This window comes from Staurois parvus, unplaced genomic scaffold (genome assembly GCF_062004578.1).
Source record: "Staurois parvus isolate SC_StPar_1 unplaced genomic scaffold, SC_StPar_1.0 ptg000821l, whole genome shotgun sequence".
NCBI classification, from domain to species: Eukaryota; Metazoa; Chordata; class Amphibia; order Anura; family Ranidae; genus Staurois; species Staurois parvus.
In genome coordinates this window covers 100,813-126,914 of record NW_028318617.1, presented here as the reverse complement: position 1 = coordinate 126,914, position 26,102 = coordinate 100,813, and the positions used below count along the sequence as shown (strand labels likewise).

Sequence of the window (26,102 nt, the reverse complement as noted above, 5' to 3'; positions counted from 1 at the left end):
ACATCAGTGTACAGTTGCTTGATGTTCTTGCCTGATTAAATTTAGTAAACATGTTCTCTTTAAGCATTAACATTTTCTTCTTTCAGTGTTTTAAGGAGATGTTATTCAAAAACGATGACAGGCTAGCAGCGTTGGCTCGCTCACCCACCATTTGGGGAGTTGGTAAAGGTCAGCAGACAAAACATGAAAATTAATTAACGATGACCTTTTTTTTTCCCCAGATAAATGCGGTGTCTCTCTTCTTGCTATATTTGGTGGAAATGATATCATCCGGACTGCAGATCATTTACAATACAGACGAGGTACCCAGTCTTCACCAATTCCATTATACTTGATCAATGAGTTTTTTTAATTAATTCTTTCTCTGCATCACTATGCCGCTTAATTATATTTCTTGTATGCAGTCAATAAGCATCAGGCCATTCGTGTAAAGGCTCTGATGTATAATTAAGAGATAGCAGGGTGGTGAGCTGGCGGAGGAGAAAGTTCAGAAGAAAAGACTGCCGGATTTTGAGAACTTTATGATTTGTTAACGGTTTCTGTGATTGTGTTATAACATAAACATTCATTTATAGAACAATGCAACCATTACTTTGAAAATGAAATGCCTCTTCTCTGTACGCTGTCCCCATGCCTTAAAGTGCACCTAGGATCAGATACGTTTTTTTCATGTTAACCTTCCTAGCGGTAATCCAGAGTGTGGCTCGGGGTTAATTTTCAGTACCAAAAGCGGTAACCCCGAGCCACACCTGGGATTATATTGTAGTGTAATTTACCTTGTCCTGTGATCCCCCAAAATCCTCCCTCTGTGTCCTCCGGCCGATGTCCTCCCTCTGTGTCCTCCGGCCGATGTCCTCCCTCTGTGTCCTCCGGCCGATGTCCTCCCTCTGTGTCCTCCGGCCGATGTCCTCCCTCTGTGTCCTCCGGCCGATGTCCTCCCTCTGTGTCCTCCGGCCGATGTCCTCCCTCTGTGTCCTCCGGCCGGTTGTCCTCCCTCTGTGTCCTCCGGCCGGTTGTCCTCCCTCTGTGTCCTCCGGCCGGTTGTCCTCCCTCTGTGTCCTCCGGCCGGTTGTCCTCCCTCTGTGTCCTCCGGCCGGTTGTCCTCCCTCTGTGTCCTCCGGCCGGTTGTCCTCCCTCTGTGTCCTCCGGCCGGTTGTCCTCCCTCTGTGTCCTCCGGCCGGTTGTCCTCCCTCTGTGTCCTCCGGCCGGTTGTCCTCCCTCTGTGTCCTCCGGCCGGTTGTCCTCCCTCTGTGTCCTCCGGCCGGTTGTCCTCCCTCTGTGTCCTCCGGCCGGTTGTCCTCCCTCTGTGTCCTCCGGCCGGTTGTCCTCCCTCTGTGTCCTCCGGCCGGTTGTCCTCCCTCTGTGTCCTCCGGCCGGTTGTCCTCCCTCTGTGTCCTCCGGCCGGTTGTCCTCCCTCTGTGTCCTCCGGCCGGTTGTCCTCCCTCTGTGTCCTCCGGCCGGTTGTCCTCCCTCTGTGTCCTCCGGCCGGTTGTCCTCCCTCTGTGTCCTCCGGCCGGTTGTCCTCCCTCTGTGTCCTCCGGCCGGTTGTCCTCCCTCTGTGTCCTCCGGCCGGTTGTCCTCCCTCTGTGTCCTCCGGCCGGTTGTCCTCCCTCTGTGTCCTCCGGCCGGTTGTCCTCCCTCTGTGTCCTCCGGCCAATGTCCTCCCTCTGTGTCCTGTGTTTTAATTTTTTTACTTTTTTGGTTAATTTTTTAAAATTTATTTTATTGCTTTCACAAGGTGGTTAACAAAATTGGTTCCCAGTACGGTTGCCTTTTCCAGTGCGGGCGGCATGCTATTAGAACTAATGGCACCTGTCCGCGGGTCCACATTTCTCTGTGCGGGTGGTGCAGCTGCACAAATTTTCGTGCGGATCCGCAGCGGCACCACCCGTATAGATGTGAATCTAGGGTAAAAGGTGTCCTCCATCCGGCTGTGATGTCAGGCAGGACTGAATGGTTTGAAATACAAATCTATTGGCAGATAAAACCGCTTCCCTATGTGTTTTACCTGTACGTTCCACTGTATGCCTGGGGTACAGCAACAATACTGTCTGTTATACATAGTTACATAGTTAGTCTGGCTGAAAAAAAAGACAAAAGTCCATCCAGTTCAACCATAGAAAAAAAAAGTTATAATCCTACACCCACAGTTGATCCAGAGGAAGGCAAAAAAAAAAGCCCAGCAAAGCACGATCCAATTTGCTCCTGCAGGGTGAAAAAAATCCTTCCTGATCCCCCGAGAGGCAATCGGATATTCCCTGGATCAGCTTTACCTATAAATGTTAGTATCCAATTATATTCTGTGTATCCAAGAAAGAATCCAGGACTTTTTTATATAGACTACGTTCAGTTTGCAGAATACAATGGACATTTTTCATTACAGAAAGAAAGAAAAGATGAAGAAAACAATGTTTCCAGCGTTTATTATATCTATTCTAAGGGCCGGGTGCTGCAGACAATGACCTTGTATATAGGCGTCAAGAAATCTAATTCGATTAAATGTGATAGTGAGTCAAGCACTTCACTTCAGTTACAGAATTATGGGGCCACCCAGAAGAAGGACGCAGCCCGTCCTTTATTATAGACGGTCTTATCTGAAGGAGTTACCTCTAGTCCTTTATGTCTGCAAAGATTCTAATTAAAAAAAGAGGTCACGCTTCCTTTCATATCTTGACGTTTGCTGTAACCATAGTATCTGCCCGGCGATTGTACAACATAAAAAGGGTAATACATGGCGTTCATTAATAAGTGATCTTCTGCCATGCCGAGGATGTGGCTTGAGTTTTGCTAAGACCGTTTTCTCAAGAGCTTCCTTCTTAAAGGTTAAAAAACTTCCAACTTGCAATCAGGCCCTCCAATCCCCAGCCCCCTAAATACTTACCTGAGCCCGATCTCGATCCAGCGATGTGCACAAGAGCAGAGTCTCTCTCTGATTTCTCTCTTCTCGTTGGCTCAGACACAGCAATGGGGGTGGGGCCAGACCGCGCTAATACTTGCCTCAGCCCAATCCAGCGATGTGCACAAGAGCAGAGGCTCTCTCTGATTTCTCTCTTCTCGTTGGCTCAGACACAGCAGGGGGTGGTGCCAGGCTGCGCTAATACTTCACTCAACTCGATCCAGCGATGTGCACAAGAGCAGAGTCTCTCTCTGATTTCTCTCTTCTCGTTGGCTCAGACACAGCAATGGGGGTGGGGCCAGACCGCGCTAATACTTGCCTCAGCCCAATCCAGCGATGTGCACAAGAGCAGAGGCTCTCTCTGATTTCTCCCTTCTCGTTGGCTCAGACACAGCAATGGGGGAGGGGCCAGGCAGCGCTAATACTTGCCTTCGCCCGATCCAGCGATGTGCACAAGAGCAGAGGCTCACTCTGATTTCTCCCTGCTCGTTGGCTCAGACACAGCAAGGGGCGGGGCCAGGCCGCGGTAATACTTGCCTCAGCCCGATCCAGCGATGTGCACAAGAGCAGAGGCTCTCTCTGATTTCTCCCTTCTCGTTGGCTCAGACACAGCAGGGGGTGGGGTGGGGCCAGGCTGCACTAATACTTGGCTCAGCCCAATCAGTGATGTGCACAAGAGCAGAGGCTCTCTGATTTCTCCCTTCTCGTTGGCTTAGACACAGCAATGGGGGAGGGGCCAGGCAGCGCTAATACTTGCCTCAGCCCAATCCAGCGATGTGCACAAGAGCAGAGGCTCTCTCTGATTTCTCTCTTCTCGTTGGCTCAGACACAGCAGGGGTGGGGCCAGGCCGCGCTAATACTTCACTCAACTCGATCCAGCGATGTGCACAAGAGCAGAGGCTCTCTCTGATTTCTCCCTTCTCGTTGGCTCAGACACAGCAATGGGGGTGGGGCCAGGCCGCGCTAATACTTCACTCAACTCGATCCAGCGATGTGCACAAGAGCAGAGGCTCTCTCTGATTTTCTCCATTCTCGTTGGCTCAGACACAGCAGGGGGTGGGGCCGGGCCGTGCTAATTCTTGCTTCAGCCCGATCCAGCGATGTGCACAAGAGCAGAGGCTCTCTCTGATTTCTCCCTTCTCGTTGGCTCAGACACAGCAGAGGGTGGGGCCAGGCAGCGCTAATACTTGTCTCAACTCGATCCAGCGATGTGCACAAGAGCAGAGGCTCTCTGATTTCTCCATTCTCGTTGGCTCAGACACAGCAGGGGGCGGGGCCAGGCAGCGCTAATACTTGCCTCAGCCCGATCCAGCGATGTGCACAAGAGCGGCTCTGTCCAGGCTCTCTGCCATTGGCTCCCACTGCTGTCAATCGGAGCTAGTGAGCAGGGAGCAGAGGCGGGATGAGCCCCATTCTATGTGTCTGATGGACAGACAGAGCGGAGTTCAGGAGCTAGCACACGAGTGCTCCCCCATCGGCGGCGGCTTGCTACAGGGGCACTCAGCGGGGGGGCAGCCCAGAGTGCTGGTGGGGGACCCTAGAAGAAGAGGGTCGGGGCTGTGCTGTGCAACAGAGCAGTTAAGTATGACATGTTTGTTATTTTGGAAAAAACTAAAAATGTATGCCTTTAGTAATGACTTAAAACGGTAATAAACCGCAGGTAAAAAAAAAAATAAGAAAACCCACATATTATGAAGGATTTGCCTCAAAACAAAGCTCTGCAGCGGCACGCCGTCACCACCGCAGAGCCTCCCACCTTCTTCCTTCCGGGGTCGCGAGCTTCGGCTGTCTGACTGGGCGAGCCTCGAAGGCACGCGCGGGAGTCCCAGGCCACAGCACAGTACTCTGAAGAAACGGCATGGCTATACCGTTCATACAGAGCACATGTTCCTGTTCTAATATTGAATATCTCCTAAACGGTGCACATGTAAGAAATATTCATTACAGGTCGGCTTTACTATATGCTTACCTGTAGGTAAAAGTAAAAAACCAAAAAAAAGTTTACTACCACTTCAAAGAGATTGTAAACTCTATTTTTTTTTTTTAATAACAAACAAGCTTTCTGTATACTTACCTTCTCTGTGCTAGTATTTTCAGAGCAACCCCGAACCTCCTCTTCTCGGGTCCGCCGTCGGCTCATTTGGCTCCTCCTCTTCTCGGTGTTCCACCATAGGAAGCCACTTCCTAAGGTGGCACACCAGTGGCCTTGACCCAAAAGCGAAAGAAACAAAAAATAAAATAAAAAAAGTCCCTCAACACAACATGTTTCGCGTAGACGAGAGAGAAGGAGGCGCCAGCTAAGTGCAGTGGTTGTGTGCTGCGATTATTAGCATAGGATAAAAAACACTCACAAAACCAGAAAGTAAAAAGCTCATCTGTGGAAGGATATGAAGCCTCTAACCATGGCATCCTAGGGGAATGACCGGCGGTACCTGCAGGGCAGAGAGGAGCGGCTTCACCTCCTTCCACAGATGAGCATTTTACTTCTTTCTTGTGAGTGTTTTTTATCCTATGCTAATAATCGCAGCATATAACCACTGAACTTAGCTGGCGCCTCCTTCTCTTTCTCTTGTATCTCTTCATTTAGAGTTGGCAATGCTCTAAAGCAGGGATCTCCAAACTACGGCCCTCCATGGTGTTAAAGATCTGCAAGTCTAATGAAGCCTTGCAAGACTCTGACAGCCACAGGCAAGACTCCTAGAGGCAGAGGCATGATGGGACTTGTAGTACTTCAGCAGCTGGAGGGCCATAGTTTGGAGACCCCAGCTCTAAAGGATGACTGTTGCCAAGGGCAACACAGTGGCTAAATGGTTAGCACTTCAGCCTGGCAGTACTCGGGTCATTGGTTCGAATCACAGCCACAGCACCATCTGGCTGGAGTTTGCATGTTCTCCCTGTGCCTGCGAGGGTTTCCTCTGGGTACTCCGGTTTCCTCCCACACACCACAGACATGCTGGTAGGTTAATTGGCTCCTGTCTAAATTGGTCCTCATATGTGTATGTATGAATGTGAGTTAGGGACCTTAGATTGTACTCCCCTTGATGGTTAGGGACTGATGTGAATGTACAATATATATGTAAAGTGCTGCGTAAATTAAATATAAGTACCTAAAATAAAATAAATATTTACCACAAGGCATTTGCCTAGGGCGGCATTTTTCAGGGGGGCAGCACCGACCCCCCAGAAGTAGGGAAGGAAGAAGGGACACACGCAGCATGGGGACCAGGTTGGATCTGGGAGAGGCTGTGGGCTGCTTGGCGGTATATGCAAAGCCCGACTCTCCTTCCCGGAGATGTCTGGAGCTGTGAAGGTGAGTGTCTTTACTCTTGATGGGGATGGGAGGGGTGCCAGTGTATGGGGGCGGTGGTAGTGAAATGCTGTCTGGGGTGGGGGGGCAGGGGTGCTGTCAGGCTCTCTCTGCAGGGGGGTGGGGTGGTGGTGTTGGTCTGTGTCGGGCTCTTTCTGCGGAAGGGGAGGGGGTGTTGGGTGGCCAATTTTTGTGTTGCCTAGGCCCTAGGGCAACACAAAACTCAAATACACCACTGGCTGCCTCTACCTGAAACTCAGTATCTCAGAGAACTTTGAGCCCGGGTTCACATATATGCGGTTTGGTACATGGCATGTGATTCACACAGGATCCGCACCACATTCCTGTACAAATCACATGCAATTTGTGTGCGGTGCGATTGGAGTCGTACATTTTGTATGGCTCTAATCACACCGCACCAAAAAGGTGCAGGACCCTATTTTGGGTCCGCGCTAGAATCGCATCTCATGAGTATTCATACCTATGCAATCCGATTCTGCACATCGCACCGCGTTTTGCGGACCGATTTCGGGGTGTTGTTAACTTAACATACACCCCCGCAGCGGTTCGCATGAACGGGGTGCGATTCTGATGCGGTGCGGAATTCGCACTGAAAACGCTGCAAATTCTGCACTGCATCAGTATGAACCCGGGCTGAAGGACTTATATATGTTTATGGACGCTTTCATTGGATATTGTATCATTCTGTAAAAATCTACTTCTGTGCACCAGAACCTTACCTTTTTTTTTTCCGGCTTTTCCGGAGGAATTACTTTCTGGCCCCAACTACCCGTGGGCACTATGGTTTCTGTTCCAGCCAGTACTTGCCTTCAGAACCCCCATCATACCAGCACCTTCCCTAATTCACCTAGACAAGGCTTCCTCAGGGGTGCAACTTGTGTTAAACAAAGCACATGGCAAATGGCCATATGGATTCACAAGAGGATACATATGGTGGGCTTCACTTGCAGAATCATGGGGTGTATGTTAGACTTTGCAGGGGGACTAAGCAAGAACTGTAATTAACCTCCTTGGCGGTATTCCCGAGTGTAGCTCGGGGTTAACTTTTAGTACCAAAAGCGGTAACCTTGAGCTACACTCAGGAATACACTGCAGCGTTGCTCCGGGATCTCTTTTGCACTTACCTTGTCCTGCGCTCCCACAATGTCCCCCCTGCAGTGTCCCCGGCCATCTCCTCCGGCCGATACCAGCATCCGTCTTCCGGGTTCCGTTCCTGCGAGCATCAGGATGTATGGGGGACAGAACTGGCGGGAAATTAAAAAATTTTAAAAGTGACATTATTATTCTTATTATACAGTATATAATATATATTATTATCCTCCACTCCTCCTACCACTCCATCCCCCACAGCCACTTCCTCCTGTACCACTATCCCCTCCCTCCTAGATTGTAAGCTCGAAAGAGCAGGGCCCTCGAACCCCTCGTGTATTATATTGTTACTGTATTGTCTCATGTTTTGTCCCCCACTATAATGTACAGCGCTGAGCAAACCTTTCTGGTGCTATATAAATACTGTATAATAATAATAATAATAATACAGGATTTATGGCGCCAACAGTTTGCTCAGCGCTTTACAATATAACGGGGGACAATACAGCAACAATACAGTTCAATACAAGAGGGATAGGAGGGCCCTGATCCTGGGAGCTTACAATCTAAGAGACATTCACTAAATACACTAAAATCTCATAGTATAACATTCCTGTATCAAACCATTTCACATACATTTTGTCCCGAGTGCTTTGTCCGGCGCCCTGCCTGCATTTTTACTGTTCTTTCTGCCTGGAAACTGAGAAACGTCCATTGCGTCCAAAAAGCGTCCCTTTAGGTCAGACGCGGTTTTAGACCGGCTAGAGAACAGCGATAGTAAATCAGAACCACTTGCAGAATTGAGTGATAATGATTGGTGGAGGAAATTCCTCATCAGACACTGAAAACGATTCTGCGACTGAGCTCAGCGATGTGCGAACTTGGCGCTATATTTCACATTTCAGTGTTTTTGATTTGATTATATTATTGAAATAAATGTATTATTATTATTTATTATGATTTTTATGATTTATTATATTATAATTTATGATTTCATGTTTAAAATTTTATCATCCCCGGGATGTTTACTAGACTCTTGTTCGGACAGATTTCAGTGAGTTATTCCTAAAAATTACAGGCCTACAATAAAGAAACTCCATATTTCCATGCAAAAAAATGTACCGCTTTGAGCACAGAAATATGGACATAATCAGACCGCTAGGGAGGTTAACAGATGCAGCACCATTTTTTTTTTTTTTTTTTTTTTGGTTTACTTTTTGGCCAGTTTACTTCAATAAGCAATACAATAATAACTCAAAATATGTGCCCAATAAAAAAAAGATTAATATTATACAGGATTTACATATTATTATTATATAGGATTTATATATTAATATTATTATACAGGATTTATATTATTATTATTATTATACAGGATTTATATATTATTATTATACAGGATTTATATTATTATTATACAGGATTTATATTGTTATTATATTATTATACAGGATTTATATTGTTATTATATTATTATTATACAGGATTTATATTATTATTATTATACAGGATTTATATATTATTATTATACAGGATTTATATATTATTATTATACAGGATTTATATATTATTATTATACAGGATTTATATCGCGCCAACAGTTTGCTCAGCGCTTTACAATATAAGGGAGACAGTACAGCAACAATACAGTTCAATACAAGAGGGATAGGAGGGCCCTCCTAGATTGTAAGCTCCAAGGAGCAGGGCCCTCAATCCCCTCATGTTTTGCATTGTATTGTTATTGTTCTGTCACATGTTCTGTCCCCCTTTGTAATGTACAGCGCTGAGCGAACTATTGGCGCTTTATAAATACTGTATAATAATAACAACGGGAAACAATACAGCAACAATACAGTTCAATACAAGAGGGATAGGAGGGCCCTGATCCTGGGAGCTCACAATCTAGGGGGCTAGTGATGTACTTTCCCTTTAAGATTCCAAAGCTAGGACTTTTTATTGTATTTATGAATTAAATTATTCAAGTCCCCTTTTATAGTTTTACTAATTTATCTCAGGAGTCATTTGGCTGGGCAATTATCTTACAAAATGTGCTTGTCCCCGGCGACAGCAGGAAGCTTTGTCTTGTAATATCAATTTTACATGGAAGCTATTCCCGGCTTTTTTTCTTTTTCTTTTTTTTCTTTTTTTTTTCAACCCATCTAATTTCAGGCTTGGTCTCTACAGTAACACTAAATAGGAGCTTGATGTGTCTTTGTTTTCCAAGTTTGTTATAAGTTTGCAGCATCACCACCACATAAAGGAATCTAATGTGTCTCCATGGTGATACAGAATATAGAGATTAGAGGCGGTAATTAATTTTTATTTCCAAGCCGAAAGAAATCCTACTGATATGTGAAGGAAATTTCAGAAAAGTGGTAATGCTTGTAGATTAGGACATATGTTGTTTGTTGCCTGCGGCTTTGGGCCACACAGAGCATTCTTTAATGTATTGGGAATAAACGCTGAAGAGTTCTAAGCCAGACTGAACAATGGCGTCTCCGCTCACGCTAGCTGTCCGCGTTGGAGCTTAGACGTTCCCTTGAAGGTTATTAATTACACTGTCACTTTTTTCATGTATTTAAAGCGGAGTTCCACTTGAGAAAAAAAAAAATAAAAGTCAGCAGCTACAAAAACTGTAGCTGCCGACTTTAAAATTACAGCCACTTACCTGTCCCTCGGTCCTGCGGTGTCCTCACCACGGCTGGTTTCACCGGCCGTCTTCTCTCCCCGGTGCCGGCATCTTCAGTGTGGGCACCCGGCTGTGACAGCTTGCGGCTTCACAGCCGGGTGCCCACTGCGCATGCGCGAGAAGCTCTGCGCTTTGTGAATGGTCCTGTAGCTGTCGTGTCCCAGAAGACTATTGGGAGGGAGGACACCTTCCGCTTCCGATCGCCTAGGCCAGGGGTAGGCAACCTGCGGCTCTCCAGCTGTTGCAGGACTACAAGTTCCATCATGCCTCTGCAAGTCATAAGTGTAACTGTTTGTAATGTTGCAATGCCTCATGGGAAATGTAGTACCACAACAGCTAGAGAGCCGCAGGTTGCCTACCCCTGGCCTAGATCAAGGTCTAAGGCTACCAGGAGCGTTGTGGATATATCCAGTCACATTTAGCATTGAAGCATGGCCAAAGCTTGGCCTAGGCGAATCGCAGCGGAAGAGGGAGCGGGTACCTGTCAAATTTGGGTACCCACTCTCTCCCCCACTCCCCAAAGGTGCCAATCCATAATGGGGAGCGGGGGACAAAGGCTTAAAGCGGAACTTCCCCTTTTTGGGTGGAGCTCCGCTTTAAGTGACTATTTCTACTGTGTCCCAGTTGTCTAGTTACCTTTCCGTAACTTTAAAGTCATTTGAAAATGAAAGGTAATTTTTTTTTCAAAACAAATATGCAATGGTTTTCACACCCATTTTCTTCTTCTGGGATCCCCCACCTGTGTTTTTGGCACCTCCTATTTGCCGAGTGCCCCCATAGCAAGCGGCTTGTGCATGCTTTCTCTGTGTATCGCTCCCCTTTAAGAATTGTCACCTTTGGGGAGCGGGTACCCAAAATGAAGCTTAAGCGAATCACAGCTCAGCCCTGCCCCCTCCTCACTGGCTGTGATTGACTTAGACTTCATTTTGGGAACTGATTTTACTGTTGTGGGTTTAGTAACACTTTAAGGACTGTTCTCCAGCTCCCCTTTAAGAATTGGCACCTTTGGGGAGCGGGTACCCAAAATGAAGTCTAAGTCAATCAAAGCCAGTGAGGAGGGGGCAGGGCTGAGCTGTGATTGACTTAGACTTCATTTTGGGTACCCGCTCCCCAAAGGTGCCAATTCTTAAAGTAGAGCAGGAGACCAGTCCTTAAAGTGTTACTAAACCCACAACAGTAAAATCAGTACCCAAAATGAAGTCTAAGTCAATCACAGCTCAGCCCTGCCCCCTCCTCACTGGCTGTGATTGACTTAGACTTCATTTTGGGTACCCGCTCCCCAAAGGTGCCAATTCTTAAAGGGGAGCTGGAGAACAGTCCTTAAAGTGTTACTAAACCCACAACAGTGCAATCAGTCTGTAGATGCAGTAAAGCGTGCTTGTTATAATCAGTGTGGGACCTAAGGGGTTAAGCATTGTGTAAAAAGGCAGTTTGATCCTGTCTTCTTTTATCCTCCCCTTCCACCATCCCTAATCTTTTTTTTTTTTTTTTTTTTTTCTTTTTCTAACAGTATTTTTTATTGAGGAGATTTCAAGAAATTGTACAAACAGTGCTATAGCACAAATGATAGGCATTGAATAATAGGATACCAATTACACAATAATAAACACCCAATGTGATGGGCCTATCATCGTGACACAAGGCGACTGAAGTATATTGAGAGCCAAGGAGGTATAGGACAATTGTCCCAACTAAGAGTGGCATAAGCAGTAAGGAAATATCAACCGAGATAACCTGTAATAAACATTCTAACCACATGTATGGAATATAACCTCTCCGAGATACCTATGCACGTAACGTATTTGCACGTATTTCTATGTAAAGGTGAAAGGAGATTATGGGCGTTTCATATTCTTGCTGTGCGTTGGGGATGATTCAATCATAGATGTCATTGCTTCCAGAACTTTGTGCGTTTGCCGTTCAATGGCACGCCCCTTTTGAGAACGTACTATCGTACGAAACGCGTCAAGGAGGAGCCTGCACGCCGTGACGTCACGCCGCCGGATCACGGAGGTCCGGCGGCCATTTTATCTGCCCAGCTGGTCAGTGCTTTAAGCAGCATGTATTTTCAACTTCCGTATGGCATATTTACTTCATGCCGATGTATGTGAATATTTGGCTTGCTTTCAAACTTTCAATTACGCCTATAATAAACGCATCAAATTACTACACTATGGGAATATTCCCGTTTTGCTCTGAACTGAGCGTTTAATCCTCCAGAGCTCCCCTGGTGACCATCCCAGTGCCTGGAAGAGGCGGTATCAATTATACCACATCCTTAAAGGGGACCTCCAGATTACCACCATCCTATAACCCTGATGAAGGCCACCTAACTTGGGCTGCATCCGGTACCACCTAAAGAGGGATTCCAGGCAGACCACCGTTTAATATATTACACTGCGCAATACCAATGCGCATCTGGTGAGTGCGCATTTTATCTGTATCCCACACCTCACTTTTGAATTGTGCGCAACTGGGAATAATCAAGTCACCTGGGCTTTGACCATATTCATTTATATGTGGATTGGACTTTTTAACCCCCTTCCCCATTTTATATATATCAGGACATTATAATATTTAATTGCATAACCTTTGATATCTTTTAGTGCTGCACAATTACTTTTTACATAAGCTCAAACTGTGTTTGTGTGTTGAGATATTGTAGAAATAGGGACCATTCTGGGGGATTTCCAAGATGACGCTATGACACGTTGAGCCGCAATGATTCCATGTACTATGAAAGCAGGCTGGGAAGAGGCCCAAGGTTCACGGTTCAGTAGGAGTAGCACTGGTTCACAGGTTATATTGCGTAGGGACACAGCTGAGATGATGAGAATATCCATTCCCAGAACTTGGCAAGACCACCATATGTGCAGTAAAGTTCCTGGGTTCCTGCAGTTCCTCCAGCAATCATACAACACATTCGAAAAACTTTTTAAGAGTTTCACTGGGGTGTAGTACCATTTGTGTAGTATTTTAAACCACTTCAAGTCCAGACACTTCCCCCCCTTCCAGTCCGGACACTTTCACCCCCTTCCAGTCCGGACACTTTCACCCCCTTCCAGTCCGGACACTTTCACCCCCTTCCAGTCCGGACACTTTCACCCCCTTCCAGTCCGGACACTTTCACCCCCTTCCAGTCCGGACACTTTCACCCCCTTCCAGTCCGGACACTTTCCCTTCCTTCCAGTCCGGACACTTTCCCTTCCTTCCAGTCCGGACACTTTCCCCCCCTTCCAGTCCGGACACTTTCCCCCCTTCCTGTCTGGACACTTTCCCCCCTTCCTGTCTGGACACTTTCCCCCCTTCCTGTCTGGACACTTTCCCCCCTTCCTGTCTGGACACTTTCCCCCCCTTCCAGTCTGGACACTTTCCCCCCCTTCCAGTCTGGACACTTTCCCCCCCCTTCCAGTCCGGACACTTTCCCCCCCTTCCAGTCCGGACACTTTCCCCCCCTTCCAGTCCGGACACTTTCCCCCCCTTCCAGTCCGGACACTTTCCCCCCCTTCCAGTCCGGACACTTTCCCCCCCTTCCAGTCCGGACACTTTCCCCCCCTTCCTGTCCGGACACTTTCACCCCCTTCCTGTCCGGACACTTTCACTCCCTTCCAGTCCGGACACTTTCCAGTCCGGACACTTTCCCCCCCTTCCAGTCCGGACACTTTCCCCCCCTTCCAGTCTGGACACTTTCCCCCCCTTCCAGTCTGGACACTTTCCCCCCCTTCCAGTCTGGACACTTTCCCCCCCTTCCAGTCTGGACACTTTCCCCCCCTTCCAGTCTGGACACTTTCCCCCCCTTCCAGTCTGGACACTTTCCCCCCCTTCCAGTCTGGACACTTTCCCCCCCTTCCAGTCTGGACACTTTCCCCCCCTTCCAGTCTGGACACTTTCCCCCCCTTCCAGTCTGGACACTTTCCCCCCCTTCCAGTCTGGACACTTTCCCCCCCTTCCAGTCTGGACACTTTCCCCCCCTTCCAGTCTGGACACTTTCCCCCCCTTCCAGTCTGGACACTTTCCCCCCCTTCCAGTCTGGACACTTTCCCCCCCTTCCAGTCTGGACACTTTCCCCCCCTTCCAGTCCGGACACTTCCCCCCCCCTTCCAGTCCGGACACTTTCCCCCCCTTTCCAGTCCGGACACTTTCACCCCCTTCCAGTCCGGACACTTTCACCCCCTTCCAGTCCGGACACTTTCACCCCCTTCCAGTCCGGACACTTTCACCCCCTTCCAGTCCGGACACTTTCCCCCCCCTTCCAGTCCGGACACTTTCCCCCCCCTTCCAGTCCGGACACTTTCCCCCCCCTTCCAGTCCGGACACTTTCCCCCCCCTTCCAGTCCGGACACTTTCACCCCCCTTCCAGTCCGGACACTTTCACCCCCTTCCAGTCCGGACACTTTCACCCCCTTCCAGTCCGGACACTTTCACCCCCTTCCTGTCCAGGCCAATTTTCAGCTTTCAGCGCTATCACACTTTGAATGACAATTGCGCGGTCATGCAACACTGTACCCATATGAATATTTTAGCATTTTTTTGAGACAGATAAAGATTTATTTTGGTGGTATTTTTTCACCACTGGGATTTTTATTTTTTATGCTATGTAAATGAAAAAGTCCAAAAATTTTGAAAAAAAAGTGTTTTTCTTATAAAATTTTGCAAATAAATAATCTTTCATCATAAATCTTGGCCAAAATTTATTCCGTTATCTTTTTATTAAAAAAAAAAAAGAACCCAATTTAGTTTATAACCAAAAATCATAAATTTTTAAACATTTTTATTTTATTTTTTTATATTATTTATGGGTTTTTTTTTTTTTACATACGGTCACCCTAGCAGTACCATGGTGACACTGTACTATGTGTTGGGGGTGATGAAGATTTTTTTTTTTTTTTTTTTTTACACTGCTTTTACACCAACATAGGCTGTAAAAGCAATCATTTCTCCTCCTCTCTGGCTGCATTTTTGCAGCCATTAAGAAATACTGTGTGAGCTGTGATTGGTCACAGCTTGTCACATGGTACAAGGCTGTTGTGAATAGCCCTGTACCATGTGACCTCTGTGATCATTCACAGATTTCACACGTAGTAAGCAATGATGTCAGAAGTGACATCTTGCTTTCTACTCTGCATGTGATCGCTGATTTGGCCTCTGTGCGAGGTCCCGTACGACGATCAGTGTTCCACTGTGTCCGGAGGACACAGCGGGCACCGGATCGTGGTGCTGCAGGCTCCCAGGGAGTGCACAAACTGGGTTTATAAACGGCCACCCGACCCTGCACTGCCACCGTCCGGCCGAATATATATATATATATATATATATATATATATATATATATATCTCCTAGATTGTAAGCTCAAAAGAGCAGGGCCCTCAAACCCCTCGTGTATTGTTTTGTTACTGTATTGTCTCATGTTCTGTCCCCCTCTATAATGTACAGCGCTGAGCAAACCTTTCTGGCGCTCTATAAATACTGTATAATAATAATAATATATATATGTTAACAGCGATCACATTGACTGGCTGCATTGTGAGGCACGTATTGCAAAAAATTCTATCAGACGTTACGCAAACAAAGTCATAAGCCATTTTTTTCCCCCTCCCTAAGTTGCCCCATGCACCACGTTCCACATTCTCCCCAAAAACGCCGCGCAAGTCGGTCAAAAGAAAAAGAATCCTATTTGTTTGGATTTTTCTTTTCCCCTTTATTGAGCAGCGATTACAATTTCATTTTCAGCCTAGGTTTTCCGATCTTCAGCTTTTAAGAAATGCATTTCCTCGCCGGAGCCGACAGGAAGTCTATTACCGGGAGATTGGTCTAGCTTTTTTCACCTTATCATTCACCAGCAACTGCCTCGCCGTCTTGTTCCTAAATCCATATTCCGACCGCAGGACTCGCTAAGGAGCGAGCTGATTATGTAGAGCGTGTTTGCTCAGAGACGAAACGCGCCTCAGACTTATAAACAGAATTTCAGCGTATGGAGTTTGCCCTCGAGAGCCCCGTGTTAGTTTAATAGGGTTATGGATTTTGTGCGTGCGCCCCCGTCCTCAATGTAAAGTCCCCTTCCTGAGCGTTTATTGAATGGAAAGCACTCTTTAATGGAATTAATAAAGGATTCAATATTTACAGTGTGCTTAAATTCACTTTCGAGAACTTTAACCCAGGTTGGATTTTGATTAGGCGAGCCGTTGGCTGTAATGCTGGCTGCAGCCCGTCGGCTTTCAAGGATTTGCAAGCACTGCTCACGGCTGACATAGGCCCCCCCATGCAGAAGCTTTGGCTTCCTCTTTTTCTTAGGGCTCGTTCACACTTGACTGTTTTTCCAACTCTTGCCAAACGCCCCTATAGCTTTGACAAGCGGTCCGGCATTTGCTAAAAACACTCCGCAAACGCCGCATGCGCGGTTTAGCGGCAGTTGCTATGCATTTGCCAAGCGTTAAAAATGCCCCACAAACGACTATGAAATGAAGTTTGAATGGTGTTAATGCCCCGCTGCCGCGTCGCAACCGCACCGCAAATGCCGGCCGGGCGTTTGCGGAGCGGCACCGTAGACTTGAATAGGAGGCTTCAACTCCTCCTGACTCGACCAGAGGCGTCCGTTTTGCCGCGACGTTAACGCTCCCATTTGAGCAGCACCATGTGCTGCAATGTGCAGAATTTTCCCAGGCGTTGGGGAAACGGTAAAAACGCTTCCCAAACGCCTGTCTGCCGCTTGCTAACAAGGCTAGTGTGAACGTAGCCTTATTGCTCTTTTTAGGGCTCGTGTACACGGGGCGTTTGGAAAACTCTCCTGAACGATGGAAACTGATTCCTGGAAAACGTAGGTTAAAAAACGTCAGTTCAGCTACGTTTGCATACCGCGCGTTTGCATTTAGAAGCGTTTTTAAAAGATAACCTCAAGAGACCTTCCCAAATGCCCTGAATGCACTGAAAAAAAGTAAACAATTAACTATTTCAGACATTTGAGAAAAATAGAGAGAGCAGAAGCAGAGAGAGCGGTATGTGTGGATATGTAAGGAGAGAAGAAGCGCCTCTAAGTGCAGCAGACCACTTTAACCTCCCTGGCGGTATGATTATTTCAGATTTTTGGTGCTGAAAGCAGTACCATTATTTTGCATGGAAATATGTATTTTTTTTTATTGTAGGCCTGTAATTTTTAGGAATAACTCACTGAAATCTGTCCGAACAAGAGTCTAGTAAACATCCCGGGTATGATAAAATTTGAAACACGAAATCATAAATTATAATTTAATAAATAATCATAAAAAATAATAATAAATGTAATTCAATAATATAATCAAACCAAAAACACTGAAATGTGAAATAGAGCGCCAAGTTCGCACATCGCTGAGCTCAGTCGCAGAATCGTTTTCAGTGTCTGATGAGGAATTTCCCCCACCAATCATTATCACTCAATTCTGCAAGTGGTTCTGATTTACTATCGCTGTTCTCTAGCCGGTCTAAAACCGCGTCTGACCTAAAGGGACGCTTTTTGGACGCCATGGACGTTTCTCAGTTTCCAGGCAGAAAGAACAGTAACAATGCAGGCAGGGCGCCGGACAAAGCACTCGGGACAAAATGTATGTGAAATGGTTTGATACAGGAATGTTATACTATGTAAGATTCATTTACAAAAAAAATGACTTTTTTTAAAATGTTCAAATTTCCCGCCGGTTATGGACGCCGTACGTCCCGATGTCACAGGGACCAGAAAATGGATGCCGGCATCGGCCGGAGGAGATGGCCGGGGACGCTGCAGGGGACGCATCGCGGGAGTGAAGGACAAGGTAAGCGCTGCAGGGACTCCCTGAGCAACGCCGCATGGTAGCCTGGGGGTTACTGCTCTTGGTACTGAAATTTTACCTCGAGCAACACTCGGGAATACCGCCAGGGAGGTTAATATACAATAAAAAGTAGGAACACTCACATGGTAGTAGAGTAATAAAAGCATGTAGGGTATTGTGGTGTAGAAACACCATGTGGAACGGCTGTCACTGGTGCCTGTATCGTCCGCGTCTCAGTGGTAGGGAGCGTGGTTCCTACTTTTTATTATATATTAAAGTGGTCTGGTGCACTTAGAGGCGCTTCGTCTTCTCTCCTTACTACACAGAGTCTGCTACAGTACTGCATGGAAAGTGCTACACGGACCCCCCCTTATCCAAGTCACCCGGACTATTTCTAAATACTACTACAGTAGACCTTTCGGACTTTGGTCCAGTATTTGCGCTGATTATCATTACTTCTATTGCAAACTTTAGTATGTGTTGAGATTCGCTGTCTTTTCTGGTCACTATGGATCCCATCATGAGCATAATGCACGCCGCATTTTTTCCTTCCTAGAACTGACTGCGCTGGTGTACCGGGTCCATTTGAGTACATAGAAAACGCTTTGCATGCATTTCTGATGATGCAAAAAGGCTCTGGACAGCATCTGGATATGGAATAGTTAAAAAACACTTCTAAACACAAATGCTTATAAACGCAGTTAACTGCATTTACAAGCGTTTGGCGTTTGAAACACCGGTAAAGTCTACTCCTGAACGCAAGTTTGGTGCGTTCAAGAAAACGACTGTACTTCCGGTTCCGGTGCCGCATGCACTAGGGAAGGGATCCCGCGGCTCCAGACACCCAGCGTATAAATACAGCCTGCTGCACCCAAGGCATTAATTACCTGGTACGGGAGTGCCCCCCCGAGTCTCCCCCATTCATCCCTGCATGGACCGGTACTTGCTACCGGCTCCACCCGGCCCCGGTCCCGCTGCACGGCCCCAGGGCAACAGCTCTCCCCCTCCTGCAGCCAAGAATGATCTGCCAATGCTCTATATAAGGCTACCACCGCTCCAATTCACCCAGGAGCCACTGTGTTCTCCAAAATGCAAAAGTTAACTGGAAGTTCCTGCCCCTACACGTTTTGTCTCATTCAGGTTGCTCCTCTTTGGCAAGAGCCCTTATAGGAAGCCATTTATATGTAGAGCAGGTTGGAATTGCACGGAGCAGCCCCTGAACCTCCTCTTTTTGAGTCCCCCGTCAGCCCTTCTGGCTCCTCTGTGCTGGCAAGTGCCCCTATAGGAAGCCATTTATATGTAGAGCAGGTTGGATTTGCATGGAGGAGCCCTGAACTTCCTCTTTTTGGGTCCCTCTTCAGCGCTTCTGGCTCCTCCTCTCTGGCGAGTTTCCCATAGGAAGCCACTTATGTGTAGAGCAGGTTGGAATTGCACAGAGCCGCCCCAAATCTCCTCTTCTCGGGTCCCGCAACGTATCTTCTGGCTCTTCCTCTCTGGCGAGTGCCTTCGTAGAAAGCCGCTTCCTAAGCTAATGCCTCAGCAAAGCCCAAGAGACCAAGGAAGTAAAGGGAGAGAGTCACTGCAGATGGGCACAGCACTGGAACTAATTGGGGCTCAGGTAAATATAAGGTGAAATGAGGGGGGATTACAACTACCTAAACATTTTCTTGTTTATGTTTAGGCTTTAAAACCACTTTAACGTTCAACTTTAGAATGAATATAATTTCCTGAACAAAATAATCACTGTGAAATTTCCATCCTGCTCTTTTCATTTTTTTTTTTTGGTACCAAGGTTGAAAATGATAATCTGTTTGACCCCGTTAGATATTAGAAAATCAAACAATTATTGCTGTGAAGGAAAACTCTTTTATACTTTACATGTATTCCATTTTGTATGCTTTGTACACTTTAGCCAATGTCCTTGGAATTATTATTATAATACAGGATTTATGTAGCGCTAACAGTTTTACAACATAAAGGAAGACAGTACAGTTGCAGTAGGATAGGAAGAGCCTTGCTTGTGGAACTTACAATTTAAAATGAAGGGGGCACTTTTTAAGTGGAGGCGGGGTAGAATTCTCTGAATAAGTGAGGCAAGCCATAGATTATTTAATTTTCTTTCATGCAACCCATTAGGGAAAATCGCTCAATTCCCCCATCAATACTCACTGTGCGGGAATGCCTCCCGTGGATCTATTGTATTCTGCTTTTCTGGTTGGCAGAACACAATGATCACTGCTAGCAGCTATAGTTACCGGCAGTAATCATATGTAGAAAAAAAATCTGTCAGGCAGGTTGTAGCCAAGACTACTGATGGTTCGACTTTGGTACAGCCAGCCTGCCCATAAATGGATCGAATCTTGGCTGGTCCCTATTGAGCTGGCCGAGATTAGATTCACCTATGGCCCGCTTGAGTTTTCAAGGATCATCTAAGAGCAGACAGGGTAGGAGATAAATGGATAGATTGGGGTAGGGAGTTCCAGAGGATGGGAGAGGTTCTGGGGAAGAAAGCCTGGAGGTGATAAGGCAGCTAGAGAGGAGGAGGTCTTTGGAGGAGCGAAGTAGACAATTTAGGTGATATGTCGAGATGAGTATTGTGGATGGCTTTGTATGCTGTAATTAGTGGAAGTCAGTGGTGGGATTGACAGAGAGGGGCAGCATCCGCAGATCAGTTAGCAAGGTGGATGAGTCTAGCAGCAGCAGCATTCATGATAGACTACAGGGTGGGTAGCCTGTGTAGAGGAAGGCCAGTGAGAAGAGCGTTGCAGTATACTTAGGCCGGCCATAGATGGATCCAATCTCAGCTGTTTCAGCAGGGGACCGGCTAACCTTCAATCCATCAATGGTCAGGCTTGAGCATACTGCAACGGTCTTCTTACTCTTCTGATCATTGTCATAAATAGAAGAATATGACGCCCAGATGGATTCTCCACGGAGGCGGACGGACGGGGCTCCTGCTTAAAGTGTCTTTCCATCACTGAAGCAACTTGAAAGTAAGCAGCACGGCCTGGACGAGACAGGGGTAGTTGGCCCCGGGCATTGGCTGTATGTGCAGTGGAGGAGGCACGCTGGGAGCTTCCCTCTCTCTGCCTCTCACTGACAGACAGGAGTTACTGCTTGTCACTCATGTCTGCAGGGATTCTTTCTGTTTGGAGCGCAGTGGTACTCTTCCGCCACCTCCAGCACTAATCCTTTGCTCCCCGCCGGCCGCTGTCACTTGTAAACACAGAAGCGGCTTCCTGTTCTGATTCTGTGTTTACATGTGACACAGCTCACCTCATGTGACAACACCTCAGTCCAAGTGGAGCTGCTGCCAGGAGGCTAAGCATGGAGCTCTACATGTTGTACGGGGCAACCGCTGGGAAGAGGGGGGAGGTCTGTGTACTGGACGGCTGCTGTGAGGGGCTCCGTGTGCTGGGTGGCTGCCAGTTGGAGGGGGGAGGTCTGTGTACTGGATGGCTGCCGTGAGGAGCTCCGTGTGCTGGGTGGCTGCCAGTTGGAGGGGGGAGGTCTGTGTACTGGACGGCTGCCGTGAGGAGCTCCGTGTGCTGGGTGGCTGCCAGTTGGAAGGAGGAGGTCTGTGTATTAGGCAGCTGCCATGAGGAGCTCTGTGTGCTGGGTGGCTGCCAGTTGGAGGGGGGAGGTCTGTGTACTGGACGGCTGCTGTGAGGAGCTCCGTGTGCTGGGTGGCTGCCAGTTGGAGGGGGGAGGTCTGTGTACTGGACGGCTGACGTGAGGAGCTCCGTGTGCTGGGTGGCTGCCAGTTGGAGGGGGGAGGTCTGTGTACTGGACGGCTGCCGTGAGGAGCTCCGTGTGCTGGGTGGCTGCCAGTTGGAAGGAGGAGGTCTGTGTATTAGGCAGCTGCCATGAGGAGCTCTGTGTGCTGGGTGGCTGCCAGTTGGAGGGGGGAGGTCTGTGTATTGGGCGGCCATCAGTTGGAAAGGGAAGGTCAGTGTACTGGGCGGCCACCAGTTGGAGGGGGGGAGGTCTGTGTACTGGGCGGCCACCAGTTGGAGGAGGGGAGGTCTGTGTACTGGGCGGCCACCAGTTGGAGGGGGGGAGGTCTGTGTAATGGGCAGCAACCAGTTGAAGGGGGGGAGGTCTGTGTACTGGGCGGCCACCAGTTGAAGGGGGGGAGGTCTGCCTACTGGGCGGCCACCAGTTGGAGGGGGGGAGGTCTGCCTACTGGGCGGCCACCAGTTGGAGGGGGGGAGGTCTGCGTACCGGGCGACTGCCAGTTGGAGGGGGGAAGTCTGTGTACTGGGCAGCCGCAATGAGGTGCTCTGTGTGCGGGGCGGCCGCCTGAAGGAGTGGGGAGGTCTGTGCAGTGGGCAGCTGCCAGTAAGAGCTCTGTGTACTGGATGGCTTCTAGGGGGAGGTCTGTGTACTGGGCAGCCACTGGGAGGAGGGGGCAACTCTATGTATTGGAGATGGAGGGGGCTCTGTGTATTGGTGTTGCTAGGAGGTGCAGGGTGCTTTGTGTATTGGTGTTACTAGGAGATGGAGGGGAGTTCTGTATCATGGGGGGGGGGGGTGCTAGCAGATGGTGGAGCACTGTGTATTGGTGGGTCCTGGGAGGTGGAGGAAGCTCTGTGTGGGGGGATCTTTGTTTACTTGGGGGTGGGAGCTCTGCATGCACGCAGTGGTGGGGGGTGCAGTTTTCCATGTTTGCCATGGGCACCATTTGACCTTGTCCCTGCACTGGTGAGGAATGAAGAGCCGACAATTCGTCCTTCTGAAGAATGACTTTATTACATCGAGTAGAGTGTACAGGTGAAACTGGCTTGCGCATTTCAGCAATAGGCCTTAATCATAGCCTTCAGAAGGACGAGTTGCCGGCTCTTCACTCCTTACTTTCAAGTTGCTTCTGATCATTGTGTTCTATCATCAAGGAAGGCTCCCCGCCAGCAGAACACAATGGCTCCACTGGAGGCATTCCCCTATCATCACCGACTGTATTGATAGGGGAATCGAGCGATTTTCTTTCTTTCCACCTGTGGATCTTGGGTATATTTTTATGGGTATCTTTTCTCTACTGCCGTAGTTATTATAATTTGTAAACCACTGATCAGTATTAGGATAGGCTTTGTCTATCAGTAACCTTTTCATGACGTTCTGAAATCCAATTATATCAATAGAAATTTTATCTGTATATGTCCAGCTTTAATGTGGTGGTTCCAGACCAGATCCTCTGGATCTCACAGTACATTTTTCCTGGCATTTCTTACCAGCCCCTACCCTAGTCTTCTATGATTACCCAAATACCAGCTTCTGTGGAAGCCACTGCATTTGAGCAGTTAAAGCCTAGTTGAAGTCACAGGAATAAATCTTCAGTCACACAGACATTGTGCCTAACAACCTCCATTTTTATCGTCCTTTTGCTTTCCTGTTATAGCAGTTGTGCGATGTGGTCAGAAATAACTGCCGTCTAATGGGCAGCATGGTCTGACCACACTCCTCAGTGCCCCCTGTGATCGAACAGCCTTGGTCGCACACGCTCCCTCTCTGTCTCAGTACTAAGGGTCGGAGCGAGGATTCTTCTAATAAGGGTTGTGGCTGGTATTCCTAGATGCCAGCAATGTACACGGGACTGGTATTTTAAAAAATAAGTTCACCTTTTAACAAAAAAATAATAAATGCATATTTTTTTGAAGGTAAAAAAATGTACATTTACTAATTTTTTTGTTTTTGGAGCCTGTAAAGCATTGCAGCAGCAATCAGCAGATCGCTGGTGCCATGCAGGACTCCTGCAGACCTGTCAGTATATCTGTTTTTTCATACCTCGTATGGGCAAGCCGATTAGCTACCGACAGGAAGAATCAGTTCATGTAGTACATTAAGAAGTACAAGCTGACAGAAGGTTGTCGGAACGTGTAGTTTTTCCATTCACGGAATGCTGTGAATGAGTAACGCAGCTGGGCAGGCAGAGCCCCGCACAGCCACATTTTTTTTTTTTTTTTTGTATTTCAATGATTTTGATTGATTTATAAACATTTCAAGAAGATGTGAACAACAAGACACGCCCACGCAGCGGCTATCAATTGCACATAAAAAGTAAACCTTGCTATAACCCCAACAGAGCAAAAGGTGCGCCCACTCAGGGGCTATCAATGGCACATGGATTACAAAAACAGTGATATAACACTGGCAGTAGCTCAAACCAAAGGCAGCTATCCACCGCCTCACAAAAGGCGAGCAAAAATAGAAGGAAAGAAGAGTAGAAAAGGAAGAAGATGACAAGACCAGGAGCAGGGGTCCGGGAACGCCAATACCAAACAATATCAGAAACCCAGACTAGCCGGGGGGAGCGTGGGAAAAGCATAAGTAAACCACGGCTCCCAGATTTTCAAAAATTCCCATTGAGAATTGTTACAGATACTCGACATCTGTTCATTGAGCATCAGAGTGGTCATACGATCCCACACCCCCTGAAGAGGGACAGACGGGCTCTTCCATGCCTGAGCAATTGTTCTAGACCAGGAGCAGGAGTTCGGGAATGCTATTACCGAATAATATCAGAAACCCAGACTAGCCGGGGGGAGCGTGGGAAAAGCATATGTCAACCACGGCTCCCAGATTTTCAAAAATTTCCATTGGGAGTCGTTACAGATACTCAACATTGTTCACTGAGCATCAGAGTGGTCATACGGTCCCGCACCCCCTGAAGAGAGACAGACGGGCTCTTCCATGCCTGAGCAATTGTTCTAGACCAGGAGCAGGGGTCCGGGAATGCTATTACCGAATAATATCAGAAACCCAGACTAGCTGGGGGGAGCGTGGGAAAAGCATATGTCAACCACGGCTCCCAGATTTACAAAAATTTCCATTGGGAGGCGTTACAGATACTCGACATTGTTCATTGAGCATCAGAGTGGTCATACGGTCCCCCACCCCCTGAAGAGGGACAGACGGGTTCTTCCAGTCCTGAGCAATTGTTCTAGTGACTGACAAGAATAAATAGGAAGCCATCTTCTGCTGGTGAGCCAACAGGCCCGGTATAGGACAATGAAGCAAAGCGCACCGAGCATCCCGGCGTATGGAGAAATGGAACAAAGCCACGTTTATTTATTTTATTTTTTTTTTAATTGTGACAGGTATCGGGGGGAGAAGATCCCTCACTAGCTGTCAAAATGGAGGATCGAGGGCTGGTCCTTTTGTAGCATGTTACAACCTGAACATGGGTGTAACAAGTAACATGTCACGAATGGTGAACGTATCCTTTAAGGCATTTCTGAGTAAAAAAATCAATTCTAAATCCTAATATACACAGGCAATGAAGAGGAAAAAATGTTTTTATTTTTTTTTTTTAACCATGAAGACCTAAGTCCACAAAGACCCCAAAGTCAGATCTTATCCTTGCCTTGCATTCTTAACCTCTTCACGCCGGCTGAACGCAAATGTGCGACGTTCCGGCGTCTGGGCCTAGACGCCGAGGGGCCGCACATTTGCATTCTATTAAAAAAGAACATGTGCTGAGAGCGCAGGCCCTGCGCACTCCCAGTACGCATGTCTGGTACTCACAGAAAGGTCCTGATCTCCTCTTTCGATTGGGACCTTTCCTGATCATGTGACCGCTGTGACGGCGTGTCACGGTGGTCACATGACCCTAAACCTCGCCCCGCCTCCCGGCTTCTGAAACCCTTAAAGGGCTGGGAGGCGCCGGCGTGAAGGGGTTAATTATGGCCCTTTCAGGGTGTGGTGTGCTCAGTGTATAGAATGTGCCAAGGGTCACAAAAGTATCCAAGAGCACTCTGTCTACTCAACACAAAGTCTTTCAGGATTGTTTTTCTGATTTTTGAAGGTTAAGAGTGAAAGTTCCATTATGTAAAGTTCTATTTTTTTTCATCACAAATGTATTCCTGAATATACGTTTTATGATAAGCCGCTATTAATAACACAGCAGCATGCAGGATTCGTTATTGCGTGGCATGCTGGGGCCCATAGTCCCACCACCACTATTCCTCGCTTACCCGTCCTTTTTCAGATTAGGCTTTTTTTTTCCTTTGATCCTTCCACATTTTCGAAGCATTATGAAGCAATGATGTTTGGAGTCTTGAGAGTGAAATTACTCTCCTCTATCTTTCTCGTCCTTTCATCATGGCTTCCCTTATGTCTGGACTTTGATTACCCAGTCCTGCTGTAGTTTGTACTTTCAATCCCTTTTACTATTATTTTCTCTCTGTGATGGATTTAATTTTATTCATGTCCTTATCCTCTCCCGGAATTTCTTCATCTCAGGCCCAGTGGTCTCCCTAAATCAAAGTTAAACTTTTTGTCTTTGCATGTGCAGTGTCACTGTGACAAATAACTCTATAATGCAA

General features: G+C 47.4%; 1 protein-coding gene across 1 annotated transcript in view; it reads left to right on the top strand.

The window, feature by feature from the left end:
* Positions 1 to 26,102, top strand: part of LOC149443946 (phosphorylase b kinase regulatory subunit beta-like) — a gene marked incomplete at its 3' end in the record, with an annotated part of 249,711 nt that overhangs the window by 125,689 nt on the left and 97,920 nt on the right. Inside the window, exon 6 of the mRNA XM_089655130.1 lies at positions 222 to 302. Coding sequence (XP_089511256.1) covers positions 222 to 302 — 81 coding nt within the window. The remainder of the gene's footprint in view (positions 1 to 221; positions 303 to 26,102) is intronic.